At 38.2% G+C, this 20475-nt stretch overlaps 1 protein-coding gene across 1 annotated transcript in view; it reads right to left on the reverse strand.

Moving 5' to 3' along the window:
- Positions 1–479: 479 nt before the first annotated feature.
- Positions 480–20475, reverse strand: part of Ccdc39 (coiled-coil domain containing 39) — a 40431-nt gene continuing 20435 nt past the window's right edge. The window contains exons 8-20 of the mRNA XM_021650417.2: positions 20056–20159; positions 19209–19341; positions 15081–15275; positions 14114–14278; positions 11481–11618; positions 9856–10064; positions 6903–7026; positions 5442–5601; positions 4948–5054; positions 4216–4356; positions 3927–4103; positions 3773–3846; positions 480–2799 (exon numbers count right to left, since the gene is read on the reverse strand). Coding sequence (XP_021506092.1) covers positions 2655–2799; positions 3773–3846; positions 3927–4103; positions 4216–4356; positions 4948–5054; positions 5442–5601; positions 6903–7026; positions 9856–10064; positions 11481–11618; positions 14114–14278; positions 15081–15275; positions 19209–19341; positions 20056–20159 — 1872 coding nt within the window. The 3' untranslated portion in view covers positions 480–2654. The remainder of the gene's footprint in view (positions 2800–3772; positions 3847–3926; positions 4104–4215; positions 4357–4947; positions 5055–5441; positions 5602–6902; positions 7027–9855; positions 10065–11480; positions 11619–14113; positions 14279–15080; positions 15276–19208; positions 19342–20055; positions 20160–20475) is intronic.

The following is a 20475-nucleotide window of genomic DNA, read 5'->3' on the forward strand; positions in this document are numbered from 1 at the left end:
ATTGATGCCTTTCTCTGATTCCTAGTGAATACCACAGAGTAAATCCCAGGCCTGTGAGATGCCTCAGTGGGTAAAAGTACCATCCTACTCTGATAACCTGAGTCCAGTCCCAATACCCCATAGCGTATGGAGAGAACTGGCTCCTAAAGCTTGTCCTCTGGCAGCCAGACACACAAACACAGCACCATGTGTGTACCTGTACACACAAACAGCTAAAAAAAAAACATCTTGCACATTCAAAGAACCTCTCTGATTTACTAAAAACTGAGCAGTAGACTTTTGGAGATTTTAGTAGGTATCATAGCTGCTGTACTTCCAGTGCTCTTAAATTAGGGTTCTAGAAAATGAAAATGGCAGTTAGCTTTAAATCCTCATTGCCACTAGATTTACCCGCAGACATACATGAGGAAGTGGCAGAAAAAGAAGAGACGCATTGCATGTTGGTTTCAACTGGGAAAATACTAAAGCTTTAATGCTGAACTGTACTATTTGTACCAAATTATAGTGGTGGAAAACTACTGTAAAATCTGAAACTTGTTTTATAGTATAATAGAGAAAAAAAAACCTTAAGAACATTAGCATAAATTGCATAATCACTTCAACATTAGTTTTTGCACCAAGGAACTTTTTATTATTATTATTATTTTTATTATTATGGGGGGCCAGAGCAAGGGCGGTGATTATGTGTGCCACATACATGCAGGTTGGAGGTCAACTTGAGTTTCTTCTTCACCTAATGGGTCCCAGGAAAGAAATTTGGACTTGACAGCAAGTACCTCTATCTACTGAGCCATTTTGCTAGCCCAGTACCAAGAAATTCTTAAAGAATACTGTATGCTTAGCTGGGAGGTGCGGGAGAGTTATTGTTAAGAGTGAAAACTACCTTCCTACACACCCCTTGATCCTTGAGAATCTCTAGTGCACCTTATAACCTTGCACGTATCATCTTACATAACCCTTAGGGTAGAGCCTTGGGGGTTAAGCTACCAGAATTTAGAAAGTACATCTTTTCCTAGGACATACTAATTTAAGCAAACTACGCTAGTGTGAGCATCCAGTTCCTTGGGATATTTAAGGAGTCGTCTCAGGAAAAAATATCGGAGATTTAAACTGATCCTACGTGATGTCTTCAGGTAGTTTCTTTCACATTAATATATCCATAGTTTGTATGTACCCTGGCTAGAGTTATCTTGGTTCCCATGAGAAGAACTGTGGATTCGGACTGTTAACTCCAGATCTGCAAACAGAGGGGTAATCCTTTGTCTTACCATTAGCATTATTACATGTAGTTAGTATAGTGATTAAATGTAAACTTGGATGCTGGCCATTCCAGAAGTGACTCCAATAGGTAGAAGCTAGCTCTGTACGTGCAGTTACAACGTTCAAGGTCAGTGTGGTTTGCTTATATGTTATTTATGTGTTACTTTAAAAAGCCTGCGTTAATCATCTCTGTATTACAAGAAAATGCATAGAAAAGCATTCTCCCTAGCAAGAAACAAAACCTTGCCTTCGTCAAACAAAGTTTAATTTTTTAAGTTCCAAGTAACTTACAAACTAATAATACATGACTGAGAATCAAAACATTGGTGAACAAAATTATGATAGTATTAATCAGTTTTAGATCTTAAACATGTCATGCATTTAGGCAACGTTTCAACCAAAAAGTGCCCATGGTTTTCTTAGGCTTTCTAGTTACTAGAATTAACTATACCTTCCTATCTCTAAATTAAAGGTGCTCGTTGGTAGAAACAACCACTACTGCTTTTTCAGAAGTGGCTGAGCAGTGGTTCCGTGGTTGCTTACAGCAGTCGCTGCTGTAATGAATACTTTTCCAAGATTTAAGGAGGTGCTGATTACATACCGTAATGCTAATGTATCTGAAATCTAGCTTTATAGTATTATTTCCCACTCTAGTCCAAAAAGTTCAACGTGCTGGAAATAAAGTATTAGGTGGAAAAAGCAATTTTAAATACAGTATGCAATATATCCCTCAAGTGTAAATGTAATATGTTCAGTTCTTTCAAGGTCAGAATAGAAGCATTGTAGCAGCTTACATTGTACTTTATGCAAGCATATATAGAGATAAATGTATATGTAACCACATATACATGTACAGTGTTTTTCTTGCTAAATGTTTTCTTGAGGGAGTGGTAATGATGCTATATTTGGCTACATATTATAACCAAAACAAACTAACAGCCTTTAGCAGCAGGTCCACCCCACCTCCAAAAAAAAGAATCTGAGGATGGGATTGTTTGCTTTTTAAATTTTTTTAAAGTAATTTTGTAATCTAGAGTAAATGAAAATTTCTTAATTGAGATATAGACTAAATCTTATTCATGAGAGAATATTTGTTACTTCATAAAACATCTAACTGCAGACATCAGTGCTTTAACATGTGGCCTGGCTAAGGTTCTGCAGTTTTCCTTCTCTATAAATAAAGCAGTGGGGAAGAGAGAAAACTTCCTTTGTTCTTTTCTCAAACAGTTCTTATAGCCACTGTGCACAACTTTTTTCTAGTCTGTACTTCTGGTACTATTTTAGTAGGTCTGTACTGTTAATAAATGGAACCTGGAAAGAAGGAAGACTTAAAAATTAATGAGATTTTCATTTGTGTTCAAACTTTGTACAAGAGTCTTAAAAAAAAAAAAAGCTTATTTGCTGGGCTTTTTTCCTTTAGGCATGCCGGAGTTATTGCCATTACTAGGTGCCCTAGGACTGTTGCTTTCTGGCCAAGACCCTAACAAGCTTTGCTGTACCGTCTCATCTGTAGCTGAAGAGGTAGAACTTTCAAGCGACCTAGAACAAGAAAGGATTTACTATAAACTTAATGCAAAATGTACTTTAAATAGACCCTTTATTGGCAAAAGTATTTAATTCTGTACGTAATTAAAGAACTAGAAAAGCCACTAGTTTTAAAATTGTTTAAGAATTATTTCTTTTGAAAGGATAAGTATTTAAGTAAACAGTTCAGTAATATTTTCTATGAGAAAAATATTTTCAACTGTAATGCGTTTCTTAAAATTGGAAGCAATTGTTTGTAAGATGGCAACAAAGGGAGGAGCAGGTGCTTAAAAAATGATAAAATGATTGTCTTAACTGAAGCTAGAGAAGAAAGTGGGGTGTGTTGGCATGAAAAATGGTGAGATCATTTTAAAAATAGCCATTCAGTTCTGAAATAACGTTTTTAGAAAAAGTATAGAAATATTTTAATATATTTATGTGGGTTTTTTTTTTTAAGGTTAAAATGCTGTCTTTGAGGATCTCCTTTTTTTCATAAGACAGTTACACAGACTAATAAAAACTGGTAAATAGCTCTCAACTATAGGAGATTAGAAATAATAAAATCAGCTTTATCATTAATAAGCCTATCCACAAAGAGTTAGTGTCCATGACTTACCCCTACTGAGAGATTTCTGGATTGCATTAAGCTAAGTAAGACATCATAAATACAAGCTGGTTCCATGGAATTTCACAGAAGCAGCTATAATTACAAAATTAATTGTTCATGTAACTTGCCCTTTTACAGTTTAAAAAGATTTTAATTTCCTCAGAGTTGGAGTTTGGCCAAAATGTTTGTTGTATCACCCCAATTTCACCTAGCTTTGTTCCCTAAAATAGATTCTTAGTTACAGTGACTGTGTCATAATAGAATGTTGGCAGCCGCAGGAGTCTTGCTGGGCTGTGTGTCTGTGTAGGGAGGTTGCTAAAGGTGAACACTGTGGGTGCTGGCCAGCAGCAGCTGTGAGAGTTGAGAACCCACTTCTCTTACCTGATTGATGAAACTGAAGACTCTGAAGAAGATGCAGAGCTTGGGACTTTAGGTGTGGGTAGTTCTAACCCATTCTGAAAGAAGATTTTAATCATTAGTCCTACACATTTTGAAGAAGATGATACACAGACTTACTATATTATATTTTTATTACCTGCTCAAAGTATACTCGAAGAACAACATGGATTTCAGCATTTTCCATGACATTAAGTAACATTTGCTCAATGTCCTTGTGAAAGTGTTTAATCTCACGGAGTTTAATATCTTGTTCTTCCGGTGTTTCCTCATTTGTTTCTTTCAAAATGCGGATTTCTCTTTTGAGTCTTCCACACTGTTAATAAACAGCAGTCAAGCATTACATAAGCCTATTTTCCACAAGTTAAGCAAAGGAAGCTTGGGTCCATTTGGGACTTGAGATGTGACTACTAGGGTCATGTCAGTACCTGCTTAATTACTCGCTCTAATTTGGGCTTCTGCTCCTCAGTCTCCTTACGAAGTTGAAGTGAATAGGCTTGTTTCTCTGCTAATTTCTCTTCGGTATTATTTGCTAAGTGTTCTATAACTTCCAAAGTGTTTTCCATGCTCTGTAGAAAATAAAAAGTATAAATATACTCATGGTCAGAATAAAAAATTGACTTACTGCTTGCCATTTGCCAGCTGTCCCCTCAATTTGAATTAATGTTTTCCTATATGCACTATATTTACTGTATTAGTGGGTGTGAAGTATATTGACCCTGTGGATTGGTTTTGAGTATAATTCCACTGGGAACCTTTCAGATATTCACAGTTTGTATCATCCGCCACTTTCCTTTAACCAGGACCCACTTAGCAAAGCACATTCTCCTGTCTTCAGTGGCTTGCTTTAGTGGTTACTTTCACTAGATTTTCTGTTTTAAACTTGGTGTTTAAAATCATGATGAGAATTTTAAGGAATTCAGTGAGGTCACTAAGTAATAAGTCGTAATTATCTAGCTATGAGTGACAATAAAGTTGTTGCCTCCCTGCAATAGGATTTTAACTGATTTGCTTTATATTTCCTTCACTTGTTTTTCTTCTTTAAACGAGGTTTATGTTTCTAATGGCCTGCTTCCCTAAAGATACACTTTATGCAAGATTAAGTAGTTATAATAGTAGTTGACATTTATTTAGGGATTATTACAAGAGTTTAGATTCACCTGGATGTCTTCTTGAAGTTCTCTGATTTGCCTTTGTTTGTATCTGTATTTCTCATCCGCAGTCCTTTTTTGTTCTTCTAGTTGAATTTTTAATCCATATTCATCACCTATAAGAGAATTTTAATTTCTAATATATAGAAAGCTACCTTAAAGTAGTAAAGAAATAAACCTAACTTTTTTGTTATAAAAGGGTACATGTCCTAGATTCATGTGAAAAACACAGTATAGACATGTAATAGCCATTTCTTATTTAGTCAGCCTATAGTAGTAATATATATTTTCCAGATTCAAAAAAAATTCCCTAAAGAAAATGCCATATACAAAATAATAATAATAATGTAAATAACATCTCATACTGATTAAAACAAATAGGAACATAAATGATTTTTTTAGGTCCAATCATGACACATTTTTATTCTCCATGAATCATAATGTTCCTCCTCTACATTTATTTAACTGTAGTCTTTATCACATTGGTAATGGCTGCTACATACTTGATGGTGTCACTTTTTTGAAAGATTGCTTATAATTGTTGTTGCAGCTGTTCAGCACTTGCAAGGTGTTTTGCAGTGCATAGATTTCTTTTTCAGCTTTGTTGATCTTAGCATCCAAGCTGTCACCTTGCCTTTGAAGTTCTTCTTTTTCCTGAGCAGCCTATAAAATGCAGAATGGAGCTAAAGTTATTTGTCACAGTAGATATTGCTTTGAAGCAGAAAATACTTAATTCACAGCAATCTCTGCTCACCTTAGGGCCTGAACATGCTTGCCAGGTATCTACTTGCACTCAGTTTCATAAACAAGACCAAATCTTTAGGCTTTAAAATACAGCATATATAGGATACAAAACTATGTTGGAAATATAGCCAGCCTAAAATACCAGGAAGAAGGGATGAGGGGAGCTAAGCAGCTACCAGCTTTCTGGGATGAGTCAAAAGGGTAACTTTAGACTCTGGTGACTCAAAAGTTCTTGAAACTAAGAATGTTTTCATTTGAGAGGTTTGGAAACCCGATTCTTACTTGATTGAGATACAGGTAAAAAGGGACCAGAGTTATGTTCAGGAAAACAGTGTGGCTATATTGTCTAATACATTTATCACAATTTAAAAGAGAAATTGGGGCTCTTCCAGAGGGGACCCAAGTCTGCTTCCCCATACCCACATCATGCAGATCATAACCACCTGTAACTCCAGTTTATTCTTAATTATTTAATTATTCTTTATTATTAGTTTAATTTGTTCATCTTTATAAATTCCTGACTTTTTGTAGTTGTGTCTTTACATTCTAAAATAATTGTTCCTGCTCTTGGTACAATATCGGATTTTATAAATAACATCAGATGTTATATATAGATATTGTAGACTTTTTGGGGCGTTGGGAAAGTTGTTATTTTGAAACAGTTGCAACTTTTTAATATCTCACTTCATTGGACAGTATAACTCAAATTTGGTCAGAACAAGACTGTTGGCTTAAAAAGACTGAGTGTCTTGGGAATGACGTGTGAAGGATGCTAGCTCTTTGGTATCTTTTTTTAGTTTTGCTTTTAAGTAGAATCAGACATTAAAGTTGAAATATGGAAAACAACCTGGTATGTTCTACACATAGGCCAAAGGCTACTGCAGGACCAACACCAGGAGCTACCGTGGCCACGAATATGCTGACATCCTAACACGTAGGAACATGGTGTGACCTCATTCAGAAGTCAGGTCTTTGCAGATGTCAAGATGAGGTTACTATGTCGGGCATCAATACAACAGGACTAACATCCCTACAAAAACAGACACTATTTTTCTCCGTGCTCAGCCATGGATAATTTCTATTAAAAGCTAAACTAAGTTTAGTTACAGAAACACTTTGTTTGCATGTTTGAGATGTGAAGTATGAATATATGTATTTAATAATATGTAGTGAATGAATATATTTAATGCAATCGTAGATGTACATCAAGTAAATGGTACCTTTATTACGTAATAGGCCTGTGTTTTCTCCTCTTCTCCTTCAGGAGGCAGCATAACAACAGTGAGAATTTCATATCTGTTCTTAAGCTTTTCAATTTTACTTAACCGTTCTTGCAATTCAGTACTAATACAAAAAGAAAGAAATTAGAAATTAGTGTTTTTATTAAAGACCTTTGGACTTGTATTATTACTATCCTCAAGCAGGTTAAAGTGTTCTCCTGTTTTAATAATTCTGTGTGAAGGTCTCAGAGTTTACCCCACTTGAACAAGCTGGCTTGTCAGGTCCCTGGATGCTAGCAGAAGACATGAGAGGCTATTGTAACAGAAATGACACGGGAAGGAGCTTCCAGTCTGCATGGTTTTCTCCCACATCTCATGAGGACAAGAAGGGACCCAGATACTACACAAATAGTAGAGTTAGGTTACAGTTAGGAACCCCAGATATCTTCAAGCAGGAGATAAGCAAACAGCTAACTTGCTCTAAAGGGAAAAAATGACCTTTCACTCGCTATTCAAAACAGTAGAACAGGAAGGTAGTATCTCTATCTTTCTACAAGTCATTAAAAGAATTCACTTCCCAACATTTGTTGTCAGATTCTTAAATGGTAGTTACTGTCTCCTTTTGTTTCAGTAAACTTTTATGAGCTATTTTCAGGAGTTTTAGTAATACTAGTAATGGTGATGTCTGCAAGGCAGGATGGAGATTGACCCACCTGCTGTAACCTAGTGAAAGTAAACCACTTGATCAGCTTAAAAAGAAGTCTAAACCTACCATCTTCTAGAAGAAGCTGGTGGTAAGACATTTAGAATCAAAACTTAGCTTTTTAGAATTTTAACTATTCTATCAGAACATATTCAGTCTTGTGTGATCATAACTAACTTTCTCATCAGCTAAGGATGGTAGTCTAAGCAGAAGTTCATTCTTGCACCTCTCTAAACAAAAGCCAGGTATGGTAGCAAACACCATTAATCCTCCTTGGGAAGCTGATGCAAGACTGAGGCCAAAGTCAGCCTGAGCTAGGTATTAATATTCAGTCTCAAAAACAATATAATTTTTTTTTAAGAAAGGGAAGAAGCAAGAAAGACAGGAAACAAATGCTTTGGGAACAAGAAAAATATCTTCATGAGTTCATGAGAAAGATGCAAAGCAAGATTAAACAAAAATAGATACATGTAACATTACTGCAACATTATTACAAAGAAAATATATTTTATAAAAGCTGAATCAAGCTGGGTGGTAGTGGTGGTGCATACCTTTAATCCCAGCACTCAGGTGGCAGAGGCAGATGATCTCTTGTTCAAGGCCAGCCTGCTCTACAGAGCAAGTTACAGGACAGCCAGAGCTACACAAAAACCCTGTCCTCTGTCTTGAAAAAACAAACCCTGGGTCAAATAGAAACATAAAGTACAATTTTGAAACAAAATGAATCATCAGTTGAATACTGCACATCAGAAAATTCAACACTGCCCCCAATGACTTCATCAAGGAGGTCTTTGAATAGACTGTGAAGAAAAAAAAATACTTATTTTGCAAACTTAACCAGAATAGAGAAATCTAAGAAACATTATTTTATGAAGGTATACACACTGTAAAACCTGGTGATAAGAGCAAAGGGAGCCAAGGATCGTTTGTATACAGGTTAAAAATGCATAAAATACTATCAAAATCCAGAGTACACAAAAATAAGTTGACTAACTCCGGAACTAAATGAGGTCGGTAAACACAGAAGTATATAATAAAAGTTAATGTACGTGCCCAGTTAATAAAATTGAACCAAAATTTCAGCAAAATAAAAATAGGCTCTTTTAACATGGCGAAGGTCTCCAAACAGGGCCGAGGCATGGACTTCAGCTTGCCGAGCACATATGAAGCCCTTGTTTAAAGTCCCAACACCACAAAAAGTAAACAGTTTAATTGGACTACAAAAGCTCTTATAGTTAATTTTACAGTAAGAAAACCTTCCCCTTTGAGATCAGGCAAATACAAAGGTATCTGCAATTACTATTTTTTCAGTATTGAACTAAAGGTCTTAGCAAGTACAGTAAAGAAAAAAGCTGTATAGCTTGGAAAGAAGCAAAACTATTCATCCAAAAATGATATGTGAGGAGTGTCCAAAACATTAGTGCCTGTATGCATACTGTTAAAACTACAACCTTAGAATGTGCAATACTTAATACCTAGAAATTATCTGTGATATTCCTATAATACCCATAACCAATCGAAGATGGCATGCTTTAAAAGGAGTTAGTATTAACAAGAATAACACATGGCCAGAGATAATTTCATAAATGATACTAAAGCATCCGCAAGATAGTTGCTTCAGTAAGCATACCATTAGGACTAGATAAGGGAACTCTTTACTAGACTTTTGGTGGTGGTGAGTTAGTTGTTTTGTTTTTAGAAATCACATGCAAAGTAACAATTTTAAAGGCCCGGATTTGGCAAAGTGCTTGTCTTCCAAGCATAAGGACCCAAGTTGACCCCAGAATCTATACAGAAATGTCAGGTATAGTTCTAGGAACCTGTAGTCCCAGCACCGTGAAGATGCTAACAGGAAGATCTCTGGCGATCACTGGCCAGCCAGACCAGAACTGGCCCAGTGACAGACTTTTGTCTCGTGTGAGGACATTCCTGAAGGTGACCCCTGAGAGTATCCTCCGGCCTCCACTTGCAGGCATGCTCACAGGCATTGCATATATATATACAGGAATACATATGCATTAAAAAATAAATTCAAGTAGACTACTGATCTTTATAGGGATGTGCTTCAAGGATACAGGATGAACCAAAAGGAAGCATCTAGACTTGCAGCTCTATCTTACACTCAAGTCAGAAGACTTTTAGATGAGTCAGGCAAAGGTGGATATGAGGGTGGTGTCGGGGAGCAGATAGCTATCTTGACATTGTTTTGCAAAGTTCTTTAGCAGAGGAAAAACAACAAAAAAAAATTACTTCACAGTTTGCCGCTGCTGGTCAGCATATCTTATCTGTGCACTAAGCATGGATTTGTGCACCTTAATTTCTTCAGCTCTTTCTTCCATGGCTGTGCACAGCTCCTGTTTCCTTTTCTCTAGGGAATGGACTTCCTCTGCCCTGCTGTGAAGCATTTCTCGAGTGCGTTTAACCTCCAGTTTTAAAAGATTGTCGTCAATCATCAAATCCTGCCAACGTAACAAAAGTTTCATGTATTGAAATAAGTATTTCTATGCCAAAACCAAGGTATTTTTCTTTTTTACTGTGACAGAAGTCACACTTTAAAAAAACATACATTTTCCAATTAGACCACCGACTGTTATCAGCCAGGAAAAAAGACAAGAGTGTGGAGCTATGACTGCTCCAAACCATTTTTAATAATTCAAATTTAAGTTCAAACCTTACTAGAATATAGTAATTCCCACAATCAAAATGTCCTACAAACATTTTTATACTCCAAAGTATCTTCCACAAAATATTGTAGAAATATATCTGTAGTTTTAAACCATTTTGTCATGTGTAAAGTATTGCATAGAAGTCATCAAATCAATTGCCTTTCCAATGAAACAACATAGAACAAACAGCCTGGAGTGTAAAGCAGGCTGTTTCCCTGCACAGCTTTCAGGTGAAGAGATGACATCCCTACATCTCACATGCACAGAAAGATGCTCCTGATGAATGAGAAAACAAAGCAACAGACAAAAATCAATGGAACCAGCAGAAAAAGCAACCCCTTGTCCGATTTTAGCACAAGCTCCTAAGTATAAACAGTATAGAGTAAAAGCCCTGAGAATATTAAATGGTTTGTGTAAAAAGCACTCTAGAAAATTTTAAAGGCAAATGGGAAAATATTGGCAATATCAAAGCATTAATAACAAAATCATTTATAAATCAATTAAAAAGTGAAAATATGAACCCTTTAATGGAAAAAAATGGATGAAGAATATAAACTGGCTATTCAAAAACAAAAAAAAATGGAACACAATACAATGTTTTAGATATAAATATTTTAAACTTTAAAGAAATGCTTCTGAGTAAAAAGTACAAACTAAAATAATGTGATTACATATTTTTCCATCATGTTAGAAACATGATCCAGCCACAGTGGTGGTAAAATAAGTAGAGTGTTAAGCATGGCTGGTGGAAGACGATTAATGAAACTGTCTATTTGGCTTAAATAATAGTTTTGTGTCCTTAAAATACCCATTTCAACTTAATTACATAGATAGGAATTACTCTGAGCAACTAACTAGCAACTGTACAATATACTGTGGACCACAGCCTTATCAGAATATCAGAAACAAACAGCCCCAGACCGCAAGATACTTAAATAGATTATGCTAAGCTCATAAACTGTCCCCATAGGAAGTGCTGGAGAATTACTTTTTAAAGAAGAGTTGATGTTACAGGAAGCACATATCAAAACATTTGAAAATACAACATATAATAAAGAATTTTTTAAATAGGAAATAATATACGCATTAAACTCTTAATCTTGGATACAGCGGTTATCGTGGCTGATTTCCTCCTTAATTGTTTCACATTCTCCTATGATTTCCATGGAAGCATGTGGCTTATCAACTATGTATGCAGATTCAGCACACCTGTTTCATAGCTCTGGTTTTGTTCAATTCCTTCTCGGATCTGTCAACAAAAAGGCGCAGTTCACTTATTTTACTCATGAGAGACTGTTTCTCATCACTGTTTTTACTGGCTGACTTCTTAATGAAGTAGAGGTCATTCTGTAAAAAAGAAGGGAAGGTATATATGTTTTAAACAGTTAAATGAATTGCAACAGATATGCCTTGCACTAAGAATTTCGACCTCAGATCATTTTAAATACTCACATGGGTTCACACAGAAGCATTGTAATTTTTATCATTAATGGTTTGGGGTTAGCCTCAAAGCAATAATTCTAAGAAGTATTATGTGTGACTCCAATTTGGCCTGGTGTTCAAGGTGCTCATTGCTCAGGAGGGAAAAGGACTCTGCTAATAACTCATCACAGGGCACCAGGTGCTGGGTGGTAAAAATACTGAGGGTCTGAAGAGCATAGGACTATTGGCCAACAGAATGACTCTGAGCCCAGGTCGCCTAATCCACATTAGTCATCTGACTCTGGTGGGAAGCTAACTTGTCAGTTTCCTCATCTCTGAAGTGGGAATGGGACTGTTGTAAAATTAGGGACGTTGCTATGACAGCGTTCACAGGCAGCGTATACCTGTGAACATAGCAGCTTTATGTGATCACATCTGCCAGGGGGAAAATATTTGATAAGATTGAACTCCATCAGAAACATAGATCCAGGTCTTAGAGCCAGATGCCACTTCTCTAGTTTTAGGAATCCATCTTCCTGTTCAGGAATTCACCTATGTGATGTTAGTCCCTACTTGGTTCCTGAATCAGATTTTCTAATTCTAAGATATTCATATTCTTCTCCACTTCCCCATCCTCTCTTCTCTGCCTTTATCATTGTTTATATATCTCTTAAGTATCAAGACCTAAGATTGCAAGCAAATCATAAGAGGAAAAGCTTTGTTGACTCCATAAAGTTACCCCTAGGACAAAATAATGAAGTTAATGTCGTCTGTGGGACAGCTAGATGGCTCCGAGGGAAAAGGTGCATGCTATCTAATGATTCAAGCCATGAACTAAGTTCAAGTCCTAGATTCTATGTAAAGGTGGACAGAGAAAATTGATGCTACAGTACTGTTTCTCTGACCTCCACATAAACAGAGTGGCACACATCACAAATAAAATAACAAAACTATTAACAACATTTCAGCCTGAGGTTGGTTTCCCTTCTGGAAGGTAAGAGCTGGAATAGAGGAGACCCCACTCACCCGCAGAAGCCCTCGGCCTGACCACTGGTGGAAATAGCATACCTCCGTGGTTTAACCACCTTTAACCTGGAATTCACTTGCATTTCTGTGAGTATGTGTGTAAAACAGAGCTGGAATGGGCACGTGCACCAGCCGGCTTCATAGTGGTGAGAACAGCTGGAGGTGGTTAAGGACATGAAGACCACTGGGGGCTCCCCACAACGTGCAGCTAAAAAGCCTTCTCCTCGTGAAGCTTCACAATCATGTATTCGTGTTCTACTCCAAATGATCAACAGCACTGCGTGTGAATAAGACCCAGAGTGCATTGCTTCTGCTTTTCCCCTTCTTGTTAGCGAATGGGAAAACTAGCGCTCGGGAGCGTTAAAATAGCAATAGCTATGTTACCTGGACGTTCAGGCGTGCACCTGATCCCAAAGCCAGGGCCATTTTCCAGAAAATCGAGGTACCACTTGAAAACTATGTCATCAAGCTACAAACCATGAAGTCCAATCAAAAGCTGTCATTAAAATTTCATGTCCTTCTCGCAAGTGATTCGAGGCAATTCTACGTAAGACCACTAGAGGCCACTCATCACCAGCCTTTCTAACCTGCCCAGTGCTGACCTGGTGAGGGTCCATACCCCTCATCCTTGGCTCTTTCTCATAATTTAAACTTTAACAGATGTTTATCTTACACAAACAATCAAATCCTGAAAAGTTCAAAATTTCTTCCTTCTTACTGTAGTTGTTTAACTGTATATTTGAGTGGGAACAAATTAGACATAAAAAAAAAAAAGCTTCTTGATAGCCCTTCAAAGATAAAATTCAGTTACTGTGGCAAAAAGTGTGCTTTCCCAATATAGTTTTTGTTGTTTTTATTGTTTGGCTTTTTGTTGTTGTTGTTGTTTGAGACAGGGTTTCTCTGTGTATCCTTGGCTGTCTTAGACTCGCTTTGTAGACCAGGCTGGCCTTGAATTCACAGAGATCCGCCTGCCTCCTCTGCCTCCCTGAGTGCTGGGATTGTAGGGGTACACCACTCTGCCCGGCATTTTTTCCCCAATATTCTTAAACAGTGTTCTCTCTAAGAATTCATTAAAGTCAAATGGATCAGAGTTCAAACCCTACCTCTCCATACACTCACTGTGCAACCCTGAACGAATGTCTTAGCCTTAGCCTACTATAAGGGCAATCATCTTCTTTAGAAGAGATTTATGAGAGCTAAGCTAAACAAGATGGTAAAAACATGACCCAACAGTTGTACAGAGTAAATGCCTGAGTGAGCAACATGACGTTCTGAAAGCACGGACACACAAGCATTTCTTATGTGTGTGGGTAGCCAGGAAATCACTCTGGCCACAGCGGGAACATGATGAACACTCAGTAGCATGTGAAAACCACATGAGAAAGATGAGTTACATGGAGCTTCTTGATCTGCACTTCCAAAAGGGAAAGCGTGGACTTTTTCTCATCCAGTGACTTCTTAAGTTCAAGGATTTTTGTTTCAAGGGTTTGCTTCTCCTCTGAATTAATTTCGCCTTTTAATCGTGACATTCTGCGTTCTACTTGCTGAATGTAAAAATCCTGTTAATAGTTACAAAAAAAAAAAAAAGTTAGTGCGTCTATGCAAACATCAAGAGCCTCTCTGTAAATGTAGAAGCCGTAGATGGCATGTGCTCCTAACTTTGGTCTGGGCCCTATTAGTCACTAAGTCAACTTGGTCCTTCAGCAAATTAGGACAAAATCCTTCCTAGACTGAGAGGAGCAGCAGGACTGCTCGACAGTCAGGGTGCAGGACAGCACAAACTTCATCAGAAAACCACCAAGCGCCATTAGGGAGCTTAGGACATCACAGGATCTGGATGCATGAGGACTCGTAGGGGGCATTTTTCAAAACATACAAAAAAAAAAAAAAAACCCTGTCACAATAACCATGGTAAGCTCAACGTATAATGAATTGTTTTGATTCCATTCTAGCATCCTTAATATTTTGATATTGCAAAACTAAGAATTTTTTTTATTAAGAAATTAAGATGTACGGGGAAACAAACATGAACATGAAGGGGAAGGTAGGCAAAACTGAGGACAAGAGACTTCCGCTGCCTGTGGAGGTAAGGCTGGCGGGATGTGCTCAGATCTGCGACTTCTTTTGTTTGGCTCTGGGTTCCTTTAAAGTAGTCTTTCCTCCATTGTGGGAATGCCTGTCCCCTTTGCCATTTTATTTTAGATTGGGGTGGAGGCATAGCTTTTAGGGTTCTCTGGAGCCTCCACCATCCTCCCATGATGGACAGCTATCATCTAGAGAGCTGGCATATCCAGCTCGGTAAGTCAACCGCCACAATCATTAAAGTCCTTGCAGAAGGTATTCCCAGAGAGGAGCATCTACCTGACTGTACATAATTTCCTGCTGCTTCAGGGTTTCAAAATCCAGCTTGTGTAAGCGTTGATTAAGATGTTTCAGGGAGGAACGGGTTCCCTCGATCTCTGCTACCAAAGCCTTCTCTTTCATTGTCTCATTTTGTAACTCCTGAGATTTCTTAAATAGCACATCTTTCACTATGTTCAGCTGAATTTCCACTTCCTGATGAGAAATTGTAAGAATAACAGCAGTTATTTAAATTATAAAAACTTAAAATCTGTTCTTACATGAACATTAAAATGTAGGAGCTCACATGCAAATAAGACCCTCCTGCCAACATTTAGCCCTTGAAAGTAGAAAGTCTTTCCAGAGCTTCAGCCATTCCCCAAAGTCTCTTCTCTCTGGTGTTGGGAGACAAGGTTGGTAGTTTTCTATTCCTATGTCATATAACCTTTTATCCCGACTCCATCCAATATTGTCTTGGCCTCAGAACTAGAAACCCTGTGAATTCAGAGGTCACTAAATAGTCTTGAGGATGTAAAGGAAGAAATCATGCCATCCAATTTGAAGCTTCATAGGGCCACATTTAGCCATCATAGAGTGGATAGGGACTATGGGCAAATACTCCTTCTATGGTCTAAGTACTCCCCCAGTGGGCAATTTCAATCTACTGATATAGTGACAATATCATAGAGACAGCATACAGAGGCAAACCAACATACAGATGATATACGTAAGAGATGTCATTTTAACCTCAAGTTCACAGCTAATCAGAGTATAATTTACAAATGATGAGTGCTATTTGTTACTTATGATTTGAATATAATGTGCTTAATTATAAGTCTACATGCAAACTGGGTTTTAATAGTTGCTGTATTTGGCAGTAAAAAAAAATTTTTTTTTTTAATCCTGAAAATGTTAACTTCTGGCTCTTGAAATCCGCAAGGAACCAGTGCCCAGCAAACCTTGTGCCCAGCCCTTCACTAAGGCTTTGCATTCCTTGGTCTCCCTTCTGTGCTGGTCTCTAGGAAAGAGAAGGAAATCTCTCATCTTTATGTTTCTCAAGGGCACACTGTGACCTAGATGCTTCATGAGCAACACGTCCTAAGTTCCCTGTGACCTACCAACTCCAGACTAACTTCAAGTTACCACTTTCAAATACTGAAATAATTTTCACTCAGAACCACATTCCCCCTCTGTAGCCAATGAACTTCAATGTGCAACAAAACAAGCCCATGGCTAGCATGCGCAAATCCTCACGAATCAATAAGTAACCAATAACTGAATGTGGTGTTTCTCATGTGATTGTCGCTTCTCACTGAACTCAAGATCTTCTCAAAGATTGCTCAGCAGACTTTGAAAGCCTGGACCGAGTGGTGACAAAGTCCATTGAGTTTTTCCCAAAACAAAAACCGAGAGAAGCCCATCCTCTAACACAGCATTGGTTCCTCCCCACCAATACTCTTATTTTCAAGTTCGCCTCTTTTTCTCTGTTAATTATGAGAAAAAGAAAAAAGTCTTTTGTAGCCATTCACCACGTATGTCATGTCCAATCCTCTTTATAGCTTTATGGAGGCCTGGGCATCTACCTAGTATCATTTTCCTTCAACTTAAGAACTTCATTTCGCATTGCTCAGCTAGCAATATATTCTGATACCTACCATGTGTTTTCAAGTGATAGTTATTTATTTCTGTTTTCATTGACAGTTTCATACATTTATAGAAAGAGCTGTAGTCATTTCACCCTGATTTCTTTCCCTTATTCTCCTCCCTCTCCCACTGGCATCTTTCTTCTCAGCAAGTCTACCTCCTTCTTCACGACTTCTTGTTTGCTTGTTTGCTTACTTGCTTGCTTGCTCGCTTGCTGGTTGAGACAAGATCTCACTATGTAGTTCTGGCAGTCCCATAACAATGTAGACCAGTGGCCTCGAACTCACCTGCCTCTGCCTCTCCTGTGCTGGGATTAAAGGTGTGTGCCACTACATACAGCCTTCTATGGCTTCTTTTGGTGTGTGGTCCACTGAATTTAATTAGAGTCACTTGCCTGAGCATGAGTGGGAAGTTATTCATTGGCACATGAGCAACTTATCTGTGGCTATACCACTGAAGAGGGTAGCAGCTACTGCATTAAGCACTAATTGCCAGCAATCTTTCCAGGAGGGGTAGGCCTCACAGGTTCTCCCAATAGCCATAATGAAATGCTGGTGGACACACTTTTGTGAAAGTCTTGTACAGATAACTAACTGCAGTGGGCTCAATTCACTTGATTTCTTTTTAAATGCCACAACTTATATTATGCTGTGTAATCCAAATATCTATTTTATGTACTTTCAGTTTTTCAAAGATTTTTTTTCAGAAGTTCTCATAAATACCCATGTTTGTACAAAAGAAAACCATGTTCTTAGGAGAGGTGAAACAAAAGGCATGATTTGAACTCTAATGCCACTCAGGTTAAATGGCTTTGTTACTTGAGGATTCAGACACACTGAAGAACCAGGCATCATTGAGTATAAGCAGTCATATAGGAGCCTCATCAAATGCTCAAGGTTTGCCTCATATTATCCCTTTTCCTCCTCTATCTCCAAAATTACACAAAAATCAAGAACCAGGGCTGCCATTTTCAAGATTCCAAAGGAAAAAAATGGCAACGCAACCTCTTCCAGTCTCTTAAAAGTTGGCTTTACCGGCACACTGGAGACTGGTGAAAGAGGGGGCCAGTATAATTAGCGAGACGGCACATTACACAGGCCCCTTGCCACAAATGCTCCCAGCTTGTAAGAGGGCTGAAGCTAGGGCTTGGTCAGGGTCAGGTCAGGGTCAGGGTCAGGGTCAGGGTCAGGGTTAAGGTTGGTGATGAAATACTGACAGTGGGCCAAAGTATGAGGATGGGAGGATTTGATCACAAATCTAACAAAATGATCACAGGGCAGAATAAGGTGTAAAACAGGACACTTGTTAAAAATGTGTGCCTCATATATCCAAAAGTTACTCAAGTACACAACAAGGACATTTGCTCAACCATGTTTGTAGCAGCTTTATTTGTAATAGCCAGAACCTGGAAACAACCCAGATGTCCATCAATGGAGGAATGGATACAGAAATTGTGGTATTTTTACACAGTGGAATACTACTCTGCAATTAAAAATGAGGAAATCATGAAATTTGCAGGCAAATGGTGGGATCTAGAAAATACCATTCTGAGTGAGGTATCCTAGAAGGAGAAAGACACACATGGTATATACTCACTTATTTAGACATATAAGATATGATAAACATACTGATATCTATACACCTAAAGAAGATAAACAAGACCCAGTGTAAAATGATCAATCCTCACTTAGAAAGACAAATGGGATGGACATTGGATGTAGGAGAAAACAAGTGACAGGAAAGGAGCCTACCACAGAGGGCCTCTGAAAGACTCTACTGAAACTCATAACCAAACCTTCGGCAGAGTGCAGGGAATCATATGAAAGAAGGGGAGTTAGTCTGATGTGGAAAGGATAGGAGCTCCACAAGGACCAAATATATCTGGGCACAGAGGTCCTCTATGAGACTGTTTCTCCAACCAAGAACCATGTATGGATATAACCTAGAATCTCTGCTTGGATGTAGCCCATGGTAGCTCAGTATCCAAGTGGATTTCCATAGTAAGGGGAACAGGGACTATTTCTGACAGGAACTCAATGGCAGGCTCTTTGACCTCCCCACCCCCCAAGGGAGGAGCAGTCCTGCTAGGCCACAGAGGAGGGCTTTGCAGCCAGTCCTGAAGATACCTGATAAAACAGGGTCAGATGAAAGGGGAGGAGGTCCCCCCTATCAGTGGAGTTGGAAAGGGGCAGGGAGGAGATGAGGGAAGGAGGGTGGGATTAGGAGGGAATGAGGGAGCGGGATACAGCTGGGACACAAAGTTAATAAAATGTAACTCAAAAATATTAAATTAAAAAAAAATGTATGCCTCAGCACACTGAGCAAACATAGGTAGGGGAACATGGGCACAATAAAAACTTAAAAGGAACGGGCTACAGGGCATACTGAGGGCTCCCCTTAGAGGAAGTGCTCCTAAGACTCCACGGTCCTCTGATCCTAAGCATGAATTACTTCACTCAATTTGAAAACTGCTATACTTCTGTAAAACTTGAAAACAAACCTTACCTTCACACTTTTCTCCTCCTCCTTCAGCATGCTTTCCATGCTGGTAGCTTTCTCTTCAACAGATATGGTCTTCTCCGTTATCTTCTTTAATTTTTCCTTTACAACCTCATTGTGATGTTTAAGTTTTTGTAATCTAAATAGGGGTTTTAAGGAAATACAGAAAACATGCTTAAAAGATTATGGGGGTGGGAGGGCAGTTGCTTCTTTCCCTGCAAACATTTTCATTACCATCATGTACCTGGTAGGCTATAAAACTATTGCTCTGAGCCTCTCTGATTAAAAAAATAAAATAAAATTCTGGAGCTTAATAATGGAGCAAATGAGGTGGGGTGGAGCTCAGTGGGCTGGAGGAACACTGAGTGGTAAAATGTTCACCTAACATACATTCAAGGCCCTAGGTTTCATTCCTAGTGCAATAATAATAATAATAATAATAATAATAATAATAATGTTAACAGTTACAATCTTGCATGTATTTACAGAGATAATTGGTTTTTTCATTTTTTATTAGTTACAGTTTGTTCACTTTGTATCCCAGCTGTAGCCCCCCTCCCACCCCCTCCCAATCCCACCCTCCCTCCCTCTTTTTCTCCTATGCTCCTCCCCCAGCCTAATGATAGGGGAGGTCCTCCTTCTCTTCCATCTGACCCTAGCCTATCAGGTCTCATCAGGACTGGCTTCTTTGTCTTCCTCTGTAGACTGGTAAGGCTGCTCCCCGCTCAGGTGGAGGTGATCAAAGAGCAGGCCACTGAGTTCATGCTACAGAGATCATTGTAACCACTAATTTTCTAAATATAGATCATAAACATATTTAATATTCGCATACATTTATATGGGATTTTCTTACTTTGCTGCTTCATCGTGGATATCCTTCTTGACTCTGGAAATGTTTTTCCTCACAGCTTCTAACTCACTGGATGTTCTATTCAGAGTGGTTTTTAAAGTATCCAGCTGTTTGTCAGTAGACAGAAAAAAATTACACTTTCACATTCAATAAAATTATTTCATTCCTGAGAAACTTTGTTCTTCCTACTTTAAGTCCTAACCTTACAGCATCCATAAAAATAGCAACTTTGTGTGATTAACACACATCTGTAGATCTTCTTGGTTCCCACATCAAATCTTAAATGACTTTGTTTCATAACATGAGACAATGATATAGCCATATATAAGTTGAAAGAACATGTGAAAGCATGCAGTTCGTAGACCTGCTCTGGGGAGCATGTCACATGACTCTGGCTCAATGGTTCTCAACCTTCCTGGTGCT

This window comes from Meriones unguiculatus, chromosome 2, assembly GCF_030254825.1.
Source record: "Meriones unguiculatus strain TT.TT164.6M chromosome 2, Bangor_MerUng_6.1, whole genome shotgun sequence".
NCBI lineage: Eukaryota > Metazoa > Chordata > Mammalia > Rodentia > Muridae > Meriones > Meriones unguiculatus.